The sequence below is a fragment of the Leptidea sinapis genome, chromosome Z (genome assembly GCF_905404315.1).
Source record: "Leptidea sinapis chromosome Z, ilLepSina1.1, whole genome shotgun sequence".
NCBI lineage: Eukaryota > Metazoa > Arthropoda > Insecta > Lepidoptera > Pieridae > Leptidea > Leptidea sinapis.
Genome location: NC_066312.1, coordinates 24,763,374 through 24,777,802, shown reverse-complemented (window position 1 = coordinate 24,777,802; position 14,429 = coordinate 24,763,374). Strand labels below are relative to the sequence as shown.

At 34.6% G+C, this 14,429-nt stretch overlaps 1 protein-coding gene across 1 annotated transcript in view; it reads right to left on the bottom strand.

Moving 5' to 3' along the window:
• Window positions 1-14,429, bottom strand: part of LOC126978805 (neprilysin-2) — an 86,368-nt gene that overhangs the window by 6,518 nt on the left and 65,421 nt on the right. The window contains exons 8-13 of the mRNA XM_050827886.1: window positions 6,067-6,152; window positions 4,875-4,980; window positions 4,163-4,347; window positions 2,132-2,221; window positions 1,402-1,552; window positions 299-467 (exon numbers count right to left, since the gene is read on the bottom strand). Of these exons, the coding sequence (XP_050683843.1) occupies window positions 299-467; window positions 1,402-1,552; window positions 2,132-2,221; window positions 4,163-4,347; window positions 4,875-4,980; window positions 6,067-6,152 (787 nt within the window). The remainder of the gene's footprint in view (window positions 1-298; window positions 468-1,401; window positions 1,553-2,131; window positions 2,222-4,162; window positions 4,348-4,874; window positions 4,981-6,066; window positions 6,153-14,429) is intronic.

The window sequence follows — 14,429 nt, the reverse complement described above, 5'->3', positions numbered from 1 at the left end:
TACAATATCAAAATTTTTAAATACATGTTATACATTGAAATTTCGATTCTAATGCAATTAATTAATTTGGGCCCCTGCCTAATGTGCTAGAGGTCCCGGGCGCAAATCCCGGTAGGTGCAATCGTTTATATGATGAATATGAATGTTTGTTTCAAAGCCTATGTTTAAGTAAGTATATTGTATTAAATTTATTGCTGTCTCGCACCCATAGTACAGGCTATGCCTAGTTAGGGGCAAACTAAGTTGTGTAAGAGTGTATCAGTATTATTATGAATACAAGAACATAGTGGTTACTTACGGATGCTGTTTTCGATGGAAGAGTAGAAGGCGTTGACCACAGCGGGTCTTCCATGTCCCAGCCAGTCGGTCTTGTTGACCGGCTCTCGAAGTTTGCTGAACAGATACTCCGTTCCAAAGAGAGTCAGGTTCAATACAGACTCCATCAACTTGTCAGAAGACATCTCAAGCTGTTACAATAAAATAAGTGTTTAGTATAAATAGATGCCTCAATCTGCACTTATCTATGAATATAACTTCAAAATATTGGTTAAAAATTACATTTTTTAAAGATTTATTTATATCTAAGTACCCCATTTTGATTGCTCGCAATTTTGCAAAGTTATTCACGAAGTCAGTTCAGCACTTATGATCAAATCAGTCAGCTCTGTAGTAATTTGTGTAGTAATTTCTAGAGTTGACTTTGTGAGCTACGACAATGAGTTACGACGTTAACCTTGGTAGATATTAATCTTATATTGTTGAACAAGCAAGTATCGGAATAATATTTTGCGGGTCTCTGGAATGCGCGAGTTTTGTGGGCGACAAACCGATCTAGCTAATCATTTTTGTTTTCACAGTCAAGATTTAATTAAGAACGAGCTAACCTTATCATCTACGGAGCGTCGTGTTTAATCTGCCGAACCTATTAACAGCCTAGCGAAACTCTCTCAGAAAAAGGCGATTGTATGAAACGTGCAGTCATTGATAGATTGACAGATGACGGTTATAATCTGGAAAAAAAGGGAGATCCACTACGTTTTAAGCAACTGTTCACTAACTAAGCCGGATTGTACTTCGTTACCATAATATTTTAATTAGTATTATAGAGTTATGTGAAATCACTGCACGTTTCAAAGTAAATTTCAATTTTTACTTAGGCAGCCCCGGCTCTTATTAATCATCTATGGCATATTTTACAATAAACACAATAAAATAAGATAGATTGAAATAAAGAGAACATGTTTAAAGTATCAACGTTACAAAATCGTCACAACTAACAGTAAAGATAAAAAACAAAAGAAAACACTTAGGTACATAAATTTGTAAAGAAATTTTTATCTGATATATGTAATCTGTTCTCAATCTTCCGCCATCCGCGCCATCTAAATACACGATACTTACGCCGGAGTAGAATTCAGTCAGTTTATTGTTATCCATCATCTCGTTGGGGTAAGCGATGTGAGAAGCCATGGCTTGAGCCTTGTCGAGTGCAGCCTGACGTGTCATGCTGTCCATCCAATCAACTTCCGATAATGTCTTGCTGAACTGCTGTCTGCAATTATTATTCAAAGCATCAGTATATCACAGAAAAGATTCGAATAAAAAAAATTTGTTAGATATCGACTGCAACGTATTAGCAAAATTATTATAGTCGTTCATGAGTGGCTCTGATATGTGATCTCTAACGTTATATTAATGAAAGACCACACCCCTTTTGTTCATCAATTCTGGCCACTTTCTCTCAACTCCTTGCTGTAATCCCATCAGTTGTTGGTAGTAAAGATCCAAATAGATGGTTCCCCCCGGCGGTAATCGCTTAAATCGGTAGAGCTAAATTTTGACAGCGAAATTTTGGATTAAAAACCCTTAAAGTGACTTTGTATTTTTTACATTTATTTAAAAATGTATGGAATTTTCCCTAGTTTTGGCAGAAAAAAAATATTTTTCTACTATTCTATTCTTTTTTTGAAACGTTACCTTTAATGTCATTATAACCAGCCTGATAAAAATAGCTTATACATAAGATAAGTTTATACATACGACATACTTATATGCGATAAGACTTTCTTTTTCCCTCATATTCATTAAGTAGGTACGTAATATAAATAATATACACATAATGTTATATTACCTTATGTCGTCAACCATTTCCAGTGCTTTGGCCTTGGACTTTTCGTCAAAGTATTTTCTTATATAGAGAGCGCCCACTGCTATTGACATACTGAAATCAATTTATAATGTGAAGATTATTTTCTTGTCCCGAGAGTACTGACGAATGAAAAATTATTTAGTTAAAAAGTGTAAAAAAGTGTGCCACACTATAGTAGTGAAATAACCAATTAATTCTATATACATAAAGTTATAACGTTTACAGACTAATGTATAAATATTACTGTGTTAATATTACTCTGGTAATCTTCTCTAACTTATCACACTCCATAGTTGAATCGAGCAGACTTCACCCGAAAGCGTATCTAACGCTCAATAAGCCAATCGAAATATGCTTAGCAAATCATTTTGACATCAATACTTTTTCATTACAATACCAACTGTAGGAGGCTCCTTTGCACAGGATGCCGGCTAGATTATGGGTACCACAACGGCGCCTATTTCTGCCGTGAAGCAGTACTGTGTAAGCATTATTGTGTTTGTGTCTGACGGGCGCCGTAGCTAGTAAAATTACTGGGCAAATGAGACTTAACATCTTATAAATCAAGATGACTAGCGCAATGGTAGAGCCGCTCAGAATTTTTGGGCTTTTTCAAGAATACTGAGCGGCACTGCATTGTAGTGGGCAGCATCAATTACCATCAGCTGAACGTCCTGCTTGAGCAAGACGTTCATCTAATGATAATTGATACGTTTTGCCGACTTCGGTGACCCTATGGGGCCCATCATCCTCTCTTACGTTCTTTACTTTGCAGCTATAACTGAATTAATGTATTAAATTAACGTATTATATTAAATAAGAAAAAACAAAAGTACGGATCATAGATGAGGGTGGCAAAGATAACTTACCATATGGAGCGTCACCGGTCTTTAAAAAGGCATAAAATGCATTTATTTTCTTAACTTTGATTCTTTTCGAATTCTTTTTTGATGTAATTTCTAATAAACTAGATACTTCTACCGCTTCCGAAACAAATGGCGCTCTGAGAGAGAAGAAGCGAAGCAAGAAACTCTCGAAGAATTCTTTTTTTGTGCTCTTTTTAATAAAACATACAATATTGTACTGTCATTGACATTGCTATAAAATAATCATAATCTAGTCCCAGGCTGTCTGATCACTTAGATATTCAGCTGTAGAGTAGTAGAATTTACGAGATTTTTATTATACTATACAGGCACAGTGGGTCTTTATTATAAAAGTGTATACATTTATCCTTATACCTATTATTTTAAGAATGATGTACGCGTTTTATTGAATGTAGGTACCTATAACGTATTGTCTTATCATCTATCACCTGAACATTGCACAACAAAGCTCAAGTGTGGTAGGAGTCAGAATATAGCCATTCAGAACAATAAATAAATGTGGTAGAAGACACACAACGGTCCGATGTGACGTCTCTACGCAAAGCCAAGCCGACTGGATTCCCGACGATTCGATCAGCACTGTATTCCATGAATAAATAATTCAATGCATGATCAAGTAAACGCGCCTCGTATTGTTCTTAAAAGTGGTCCAGCTTGAAGTCTTGCCACCAGATGGTGTTTTCAACACTCGCGTCAAGGAGATACTGCGGTTCGACTGCGGCTTGACGACGAGCTATAGTATGAGTGGCGCACACAATAGTTCAATTTTGGGCCCGGTGTTACTAGGAATCATTAGGACTAGGAAATAGCCACCCTCTTCATATAATAATACTAGCTGACCCGGCAAACGTTGTTTTGCCATATAAAGTATAATTCACGCGATAGTTTTATAAGTAATAAAATATTGCCTATATTATAGCCTGTTCATCATTTTGTTCTATTGTCAATAGTTTTTGCAGCGCACGCAAAAATAGGTTTTCGATTTTACACCTTGTGTTACAAAATAGCAATTTTATTACGGATCCCTAATTTTGAATAAACAAAAAAAAAACAAACACTGCAGCTTTATAATATTAGTATAGATAATAATGCTTACTTAATTAAAATTTAAAATAATAATACTGACCTGGCGCTTGTTGTATCTGCGCACTCTTTCCACCTGCTCTCTCTCTCTGTCTTACCGGAGAGGGCCGTCACGTACGCCAGTTGTCTTCTGCGCAGCTCCTCGGTGAGGTACGATACAGACGCGCCAGCAACTCGCCACATCACGTAGTTAGCTTGCACACGCTTGGGGGTTATTTCCAGAAGACCCTGAAATATTCAATCAAGTGTGACAACGGATTTACCTGATGTTTCGTTGTCATTACGGGACCAATTTTTCAGAGGACCTGAGGTTGACCGGAGTTAAGATACAAATTATCATACACCTGTTAAAAGGTTTAAAAAAAATTATTGTGGTTGTTGTATTAAGTACTAATCTAGTTTTATCGACCACTTAACATCTTATGTCTCAAGATGACGAGCGCAAATGTAATGCCACTTAGAATTTTTGGGTTTTTCAAGAATTCTGAGCGGCACTGCATTGTAATGGGCATGGCGTATCAATTAACATCAGTTGAACGTCCTGATCGTCTCGTGCCTTATTTTCATAAAAAAAACTGAGCGGGGGGAGCATAAATGTACCTACATGATGATCGATTGAGTAGTTAAGGCGTAAAAGCTTGACAAACAATAAACTCACATTCTTATTGATATTATAAAAATAAGTTAGGCTTAGTATGAAATTACGGGTGTCCGCAAGAGTTACCATAACACTGAATTAATAGAATTATACTTACTTCTAAGTCGCTGAGGTACTTAGGTACATTGACAATAGTGATTTCATCCAGGCTGACTTGGACATGAGGAGCTAGGAGACGGTTGACATACTGTAACCATGGGATCCTGAACAGAAATAAATATATTTAAAAATCTCACACATAAATATTGACCCACACACACCACCAGTATAAATATGAAACGTCTTGTACTGAAATGAGATTCTAATTTCGTTAATGATATTTAAATAATTTATCAAGTAAGGTTTTCGTTCTTTACGTTATACATTGGTAGTCTATCTATATATATAAAATTGAATCGCTGTTCGTTAGTCTCGCTAAAACTCGAGAACGAGAAATTAGCTAATTTTGGTCTTGAATTATTTATGGAAGCCTAGAGAAGGTTTAAAAGGTGAATAAATATGAAAATGCTCGGATGTAAAAAAAAAAACAACAATTTTGTTAATCCTTTGATGTGTGCCCGGTCGTTCAGAAATCAAATTGAAAGAATAGTTTAAAATAAATAACTAATTAGAATTTTCATATTTTTCCAACTTTCTCTATAAGTAAAATATAAACTTAATTGTAGCTCAAATAAAATTTGAAAACAATATTTTTATGAAAGATAAATCTTAAGTTTTGTCTGTGTGTTTTGTTATTTTGTTATGAAAGATAAAACGTAAGGTACAGGTATGTACTTAGTGGATAGCTTTTTACTGTAAAATTATTTTTTTTAATTTTCAGTTCAGCTTCCTGTTAAGTGTGTTTATTAGATTCTTAACAAGGTATAATCTTTATTGAAGATATACTAGTTTAGGGGCGTTATGAAAAAATTATAAGAGTGAAATTTTAAGATGCACGCGCATGCATCACTGTAACACAAAAGTAATAGAGAGAACTTGGTTCCTAAAATTTTCTGACGTTTGCGACATTCGTTGTTTTTTTTTAGCAATCTTCATCCATTAGGATAGGCAAAGGGTTCAAACCCATACAGCCGTATTTGTTATTTAATAATTAATTGTTAAAGACATAGTTTTAAGATGTTTACAATATTGTTTCTTTCTACAAACGTAGAATAGCACCAGCAATAAATAATTTTAAGGATGTTTGCTTGAAAGGCCAAAGAAGAATACCTCCATGCGTGCGTACACACTTTATTTTTAAAATATTGTTCTCCTGTTATCACACGTTAGTAAATTGATTTAATTCTTACTTGGGAAATTTGTTTTGAAGTTCAGCAATCGTCATTGGGTTATACAAACTCGTGGCGTTCCGGCGTTTCTCCAACGGGAGTGATATCTGAAATGAAACAAAAATATACAATTAACTCCAATCAAAGTAATCAAAAACTATCAATTTGGTGTATTTTTGGGTGGTGCGTGTTCCTAAAACGTTCTTATATTTCTGTGTTGTTGTCAAAGACTCGACATTTGGTGAGGTTATACCAAAGACTTAAATATACTAGCGTATATGCAAAGTAAGTTTGTCGGAGAGAAAACCTCTGTAACGCAGAAACAGCAAGGTATAAACGGTTACTGTAACCGAACCGAACAAGTCATAAACAGTCAGCCACGCTTAGAGTTAGCCTCTTTGTATTTTGAATATTAAAACACTAGCTAGCGCACACAGTGATAATTTAAAACTGGCCACAAATTATCAGGCTGTCATCTATGCGCTAGTATATTCCAAGTCTATTGATATATCCAGTATCTACGCTAGTATATCCAGCGGTCCGCAACTTAATATAATACAAGTTACACACTTTGTCAGAGGCCCGACGAGATTGTCCTCATCCTGTAATAACACCGCTCTCACTAACACACATTTAACAAATAATACACCTGCTACTTCACACAAATACTCAGAGACCTATACATTCGTACTTACATACATTCAGACATAATCACAAAAACACATAGATACATCACCAAACTCGCCGGCGAGTGCCAAGTGTCTTCAAATATAGAGACCATTAGCCTAAAAGATATACTAGATCGTTAGTGATCTCCATCCAGCCTAATGAGCAGTCGGTCCGAGGTTCGAGTCTCCTTCCGAGAGGGCCCGCGAATGTGAGCCCGATTATCGGCTTCCAATGCTTTAGGGCTACCAGAACAGAGGAGGATTTTAGTCGGTAGGGGGTGTTTATACTCGAGCAGTCGAGCCCGATATATGGACCCCGTTTCGGGGTCAAAATACGTAAAAGTATTTTGCTACTCTCGATAAAAAATGAAAAAAAGAGGGTACCTTGAATAAAGCGCACACCTAATAACTCTAGTATTGCATGTGAGTGCGGGTATCACTTACCCTCAAGTGACTCGTAGGCTCATTTGTCCTGCTCATTCATAATAAATAACTCTGGGAATAATCGATATTTTTCCACGTTTAAATGTATGGGATATTATTGTATTTAACTCATATACAGCGAGGCAGCAATAACATATTACAAATGTTACTTCAGACTTTAGTTTGTTGTTAACAATACTTACTCTGAGTAAATTAAAAAACGAAGTAGGTTTTTGAATAGGAAAATTGGTTTATGTTTTGCATGACAACCATTTTGTAATTCACCATCTTGGGGTTTTATTATTTGTTGACATTGCAACAAAACAAATACATAATCCGTCAAAATTTCAGCTGTGTAGTTATTAAAGTTTATTATATAAATCCCGCTGAGAGATGGACGGACAGAGTAGACTTATTATTAGCGTTCCCGTTGGTTTTACTCTTCTTCTTTTACGTTTGTTGACAGGCTGAAAAAATTGGCCTACTACAAGGGCTCGTTCTGGAGAGGATTGTATACTCATCCACAAAGATAAGGTGCAACAATCAATAGTCAAATTGAAATATATATTCAAGTAGATTCTCACAATAAACTTTTGAATTGTCAATTTAATTATTGAGACTACCACCGGTTCGTAAGCCTGCTCGTGTTGTGGGTAAATCCAAAAAGGAAATGCAAAAATTGCTCTTATATAGTCTTTATGATAAAAAGCTTTCATATAAATTAATGTTGTCCAAAGTATCCACTACTAATTAATCTACATGATTGCTTTGTTTTTCTATTTTATTTTTGTCACGTGTCGGCACGTTTGCTCGCTAACGGATCAGCCTAGCTATCCAACGCGCTGCCAGCGACAATGTATTTGGTACAATACAGACAGAAAATGAGAGCAAGTAACACAGATTATGCATCGCTATTTGCCATGATCCTAACACACTTTTATCTTTTGTTCGTTACGGTAAGTCCTGTGTTGAACTCACCTAATATTTCTAAATAAATAATTATTTTCATCCGTCCTGTCCAAATGGCCAACTTTTCCCCTTCCCTTTCTCAACAACATAAGTTTTATGAGTGTTATCATAATTTCCAAACAGAAGTTACATCACATCATTTATAGATTTACTAGTATGGTGTAGTTTATGACTGTCGTAACTGTTAGTTTTCAATTAAAAACTTTATTGCTTTTTGTCATTAGCAGTTTGATTAAGCTGTTTCTTGCTAGTTATTAAAGATATTCGCTATTCACAGTTATTACCGTCATAATATTAGCTTCTTACATTCACGTGTATTCACAATTAATTGGCGTATGTTATGGCTTGCAATACAAATCTCTTGAATTGGCAATTTTTTCTGAAATACGATTGGAGAAACCCCGAAATACTGAAAACAGGCGAGTTTCGTGGAAGACTATGCCTTCTCCATTTGATCCAGTTTCTACAAATACTTTTGCATTTTATGCTGTTTCTATAAATGCTGTTTTTACCATCTGATACTGTTTCTACAAATGCTATGTCTCTGTTTGTTGCTGTTCGTACAAATGTTCTTCCTTCTCTATTTGTTGTTGTTTCTTCAAAAGCAATCCCTTCCCGATTTGTAGCTTTTTTTTAACAAATTATATATTAGTAATAACTATGCCTTCTCTATGAGTTCCTACAATGGCTAGAATCGTGCTTCTTACTTTGAAAACGAAGTACTCCCTTAGATAAACAGTAATTTATAATAGCGGTATATTTTAATAACTTAATTCAAATTCAAATATTGGACCAAAGGCGGTGCAAGTAGTCCTCTACTGGAACAACCAAATAGTATTATCGGATGCACAGATTCTAAAGAGAATCTAAACGTAATCTAGACGAGTCGTTTCTATATTTATTATAATATGGTGCGGAACTGAGTCTATTGTAACATACACCCTATGGCCTAATCTCCTCTCTGTTTTACAAAACACACGTTTCTACTTTTTTAAGTCGGGGCGCAGTATATACATTAAATATAGTTATTAAGTTTTTTTGCTTAAATTATTGACACTTACGTTAGACAGAGCATTGTTTTAATATGAGTGATGGTCGGGGTGCTCACATACCTACCATCTAGTAAGTTCTGTGCTTGACCATTTATGGATGTCATAAAAAGATGAAGTCTACACCAGGGCGTAGGTATTAGTAATTTAGTAATACGAAATATAACTACGTTCATGAGCTAATAACATTATAAATTATTGTTTTTAAATGTCTCGGGCCAACTTAAGAAAATTCAGTCACAAGCAATAGATTTAACCCATAGGCTAAATAATTATTCACTTTAAAAATCGACCTTCACCTAACAAAGAAAAATCATACGCACATCAATCAGTGCCTAACCTAAAAAAGAATCGTAAGAATCTATTTATATCTACAGAAACAATGAAACTAGGCAAAGTTACAAAAATAAAAGTCAAAGAAGTAATAAATTTTGTTGTTTATGGCCTCATTTCTGCGGGCACTCGGTAGTGAACTGCCCCACCACTTTTATTGTTTTCAAAATAAATACCGCGTTCTATATACTTCAAAGAGAATTATTAAGGCTAGCAACACACGTGCGACCATTTCAGAAAATAAAACAAATCATTATAAATTTCACAAATATCGAACAATTGAAATGGAGAAAGCGATAGTATTTTGACAGAATTTTTAATAAACATAGTTTCTATGTTAAAGGTAATTAGCCGGTATCATAATCCGTCGAAATATTCAAAATGTAAACAAAAACCTACGAATGACACCTTACATATGCATTTCGATACATTTTCTATTTTCGCCCGCATATATTATGTATCTAATGTAACTAAAGATTACTTTTAAAGATACAATTTCAAAAAACGTTCATCACTTTAAAACCGTGTCCTCTGTAATTTTATATAACATTTTATAAAGAAAAATCACGCATAGGTTCATTGGGTCGTAGTTTCTGAATTGTAAAAAGTTTTTTTTTCATTTTTGCGTGTAAGTTCATCTTTATTATATCGCATTATAAAAATAAGGCGTAGAGTATGCGCACGACTCCGATTACATCAGACTGCGCCCGTCACTTAAATGCTGGCATAAAATTCCGTGTGCGACCACCCACTAACCCACTTGCACTTGACCTGTTAATTGTAATTCTGTTTAAAGGCAAAGTAACAATTAAAGTAACCAGCAAAAGATCCACCTTGCTAATCGCCATTATCTCCCCATAAGTTTTACCTCTATCTTTGTGTCACTTCCCATTGCGCTCTAAGCTTCTAGTTGAAATGCACGTGACTGTTGTAATATTTTATTGGTCCGCAAACCGGCATTCCAAATCTTATCCTACTAATATTATAAAAGTGAAAGTTTGTATGTCTGGATGTATGTTTGAACTTCTTTAACGCAAAATCTACCGAATAGAATTTGATGAAACTTTACAATAATATAGCTAACACACCAGAATAACATATAGGCTATAATTTATAAAACTATAGTGTGAATTATACAAAATATAAAAGTAGTGTGATTGTTACTAATGAATACAACTAGCGCCATCTCTTATCAACTAGCAAGCACAAGATCGGTTTAAAGAAGAACTTTAATTTCTCATTAAGACTGTCGTCACTTAAATGAGAACATAAAATCAGTGAGTGAGAGGCGAATTTGCTCATTGCTGCTTTCCGGTTTTTTAAGATAAGTAAGTTTTTTAAGATCAATACAATTAATATGGCAAAACAACGTTTGCCGGGTCAGCTAGTGTTATAATATTTATTCGATTATTTTCCGGGTGCAACAACGTTAATTTTGATAACCGCAAGTTGATAACTTCACCTGGATAACCTCAAAGAGAGAGATGGCAAGACATTATCAGATGTACATGACAATTACCAACGCTTGTTGCGAAGATTTTATCTACTATAGTACATTTTTTTATATAAAGGCGCATACGATTTAGAGGCTATTCTAATGGAAATTAAAGACCGACCGCCCATTGATCCATCCGCTCTTCAAGAGCTGCGTTGCTAGCCATCGAGATGAAAGTTCTGCCCCCAAATTGAATTACTTTGTTTATCTAAGAGGAGGACAAACGCCACCCACATTCCCCTGCATCAACAGAGTAATAGTAGGATTATTGCCCTTCTTTTAGCGAGGTGTATGCGGCACCTATTACCTTTCTATTATCGTAGAGTCACAATGACTTCTGCTTTTGTATATGTATTTATAATAGTTGCATTATGATAATGTAAGCGTTTCACCAGTGTGAGGCTCCTTTGCACAGGACATAGGTAACACAACAGTGCCTATTTCTGCCGTTGTTTACACATTACTGCTTCTGTGAAATTACTGGGCAAATGAGACCTAACATCTCAAAGTGACGAGCGCAATTGTAGTGCTACTCAGAATTTTTGGTTTTTCAAGAATCCTGATCGGCACTGTATTGTAATGGGCAGGGCGTATCAATTACCATCAGCTGAACGTCCTGCTCGTCTCGTCCCATATTTTCATAAAAAAGCGCGAATAAGCCGCTTGAAAAGATCAAAATATAATTGTATGGTCACTTGATTGAGAAAAAGTTTCACTCTTTGAAATGTATGATATGTGTTGTTCTTCTGTACGGTTTTCAAGCAATCTTTTTCCACGTTCCACCGTACTGTGGAATGATTAGCGTGGCGTTTCAAGATGAGACGAGACCTTCAAAAAGATTTGATACACACACCTAAGAGACTGACAATACTTTTGTGCTTTCTCTGTTTTTATATTTATTTTTTCAACTTCCGATAGGAAACAATCTATTAAGTCAATTTATTTATGGCACATTACTGTATTGATAGATTACTGTTATCACCCACCATCCAGTGAGCGTGGCCAGTCGTTGATAGCAAAAAAGAGCAATTACATAAGTTCAATACATATTTGCGTTTCAAAAAGACTTTCACTTTTCATAATACTCGATAATACCGTTTAAGTATTGGTTCACTTCCGTGACATTAAACTGCAACAGAATATGACACAATAAATAGATATTTGGAATGATTATGTAACCATTAAAATTAATTTGTGAGATCATCAAAGGTAAATTTTAGGTACAAGGTTTCTTATAAAGGTGTGTAGTGTATTTCTTAAATGTGTAAGTGTTTAGTGTTAGTTGTTTGGCACTTAAACTTAGTTTTTTTGTGTGTTAATATTTCTGAGGTACACATTAACTTATTGATTAATTACAGGCACATACGACTGTTGAATAGCGTGATACAAAGTTTTTAAATGGAATAGGACAAGCACGACTCGTAGCTTTGCCATATCTGCTTACGGCCGTTATATATTCAGTCTATCTCTTACTTGAGATAAAAATCGTAACTATCGTTGACTTTTCTGTCCCAGTAAACTTATCGACGGTAACTCACCTTATCCGTACATGCTGTCTGCCAATGGGACGACGTATAGCTTACCAGCGATACAAGTTTGTATGGAAATTGCAATTCACGCGTCCCAATATAAGGCGATAAGAATGACTTGTCGGGTATATTGGGACAGCTTCAGATTATTGACAGCTAATTACTGACAGAATAAGGTAGTAATTTATCTCTATCTGTAGATAGTATATTGGGAACGGCTGTTAAGGGCCTTATTGACCTGCAACTGAGCGCGTCAAAAAATGAACTATGAAAGAAATGGCAAGAAATTCAATGCATCTGACATAAATCTTTCACAATTTTTGACTTACTAAAATAAGTTAATAAAGGCAGATAAATTATTAAAAACCTCAGTAGTAAATATCCTTTACAAGCTTTGTATAAATAAAAGTAGAAATAAGTGTCAACATTATTTATTACCTAAAAAGTAGCATTCGTGATGAAGGGATTGACCAGTCACCAGCAGCGCTCGTTCTGAGTATAACGCTGGGACCAGCAATCTCTCACTTCACCACAAGCAATCACAAATAAGCGAAAAAGCCTCAACAACTAGAAAAGGATATTTGGTATCGGATTCTAGTGAGAATTTAATCTACGACCTATTCCATCATATAAGAGTGGACTCATTCAATAAACATATTATATAATATTAAATTTAATAATTAATAAAATTAAATATAGGTATATATAAATTACTTTAACTCAGCAAATTTGCAAGTGTGTTTTCGCTTTATGGTATTAAATATGAACGTGACTTTTGGACAGTCGCCGGTATCAAGAGCGACAACAATACCTTGTTTGGTTTACATTTTGTAAAACAATCACATCACTCGTGTACACTGAATTCAATGTCAAATAGTAATTATATTTCTTAATTAAATTGAAATTATTTAAACACATTCCGGCACGTAACGTAGCACTAAGTTGTGTCTGATGCTATAGTTTTTCTCATTTCATACTTTATTGAAACATCTTTTTAACAAACATCATTTTTGATACTATATTGTAATTTTTTTTTCGACAATTGATAATTTCTTTTTTGTGTGACCCCACAGCGTTTGCCAGTATTATTTGTATATAGTAGTGATAATTTTAACTAGTCTTATATGAGGTATTGTGAATATAAGCATTATTTTGTTGAACATAAAATGTTGGGTTATCGATTCATTGTTTACCTTCTTTCTGATAATTAAACACGTAACTAGTCAAGAGATTGTCCCAAAGAAATTAAAACCAATGTTAATTAGTTTAATCTTACAATTTGAACCAACATTGGTAATCTTTAATAATGTTATAATTGATAAATTAATATAATTTGCTTACCTTTACCTTTTTTTTATCTAAAAAAGAAACTGTTTGCTGTTTCTTAATTTACACTGTACAACATTTAAAAAAATATTTCAGTGCATGCTCTGTTTATTTGTAAGTAATAAATACACTTAGCTTCTAGTTCTTTGTTGTACTTTTTATAGTTGTGTGTGTTTTTATAGTATTGTAAGTATTGTAGTAAAGTATTGCAATTGTAAACAAAGCTAATAAATAAATATTTAATGAATGATCGAATACGAAACACGTTCACGGAAGGATTAGCAACTACAGCTACAACTAACAACATCTACTCATCTGAACGGAACCCAAACGCTCATATATAAATTGTTCCTTTATAGCAAGCAACCCAATTATTCTGAATAATATGACAATTAGTACTCCGACATACAGAAAAGTCATGCTTTTCCTCATCTGTACCGAATTAAGTAAGTAGCGAGGCCTTTAGCAAGTCCAGTACCAACTTATGTTATGAAGAAAATTAAATATTTTGGAAAATAAGAAGTTTCAACTGTAACGGATCTACAAATAAACTTCATGTAAAGTTATAGCTGAGAACACTGTCAAGCAGCCT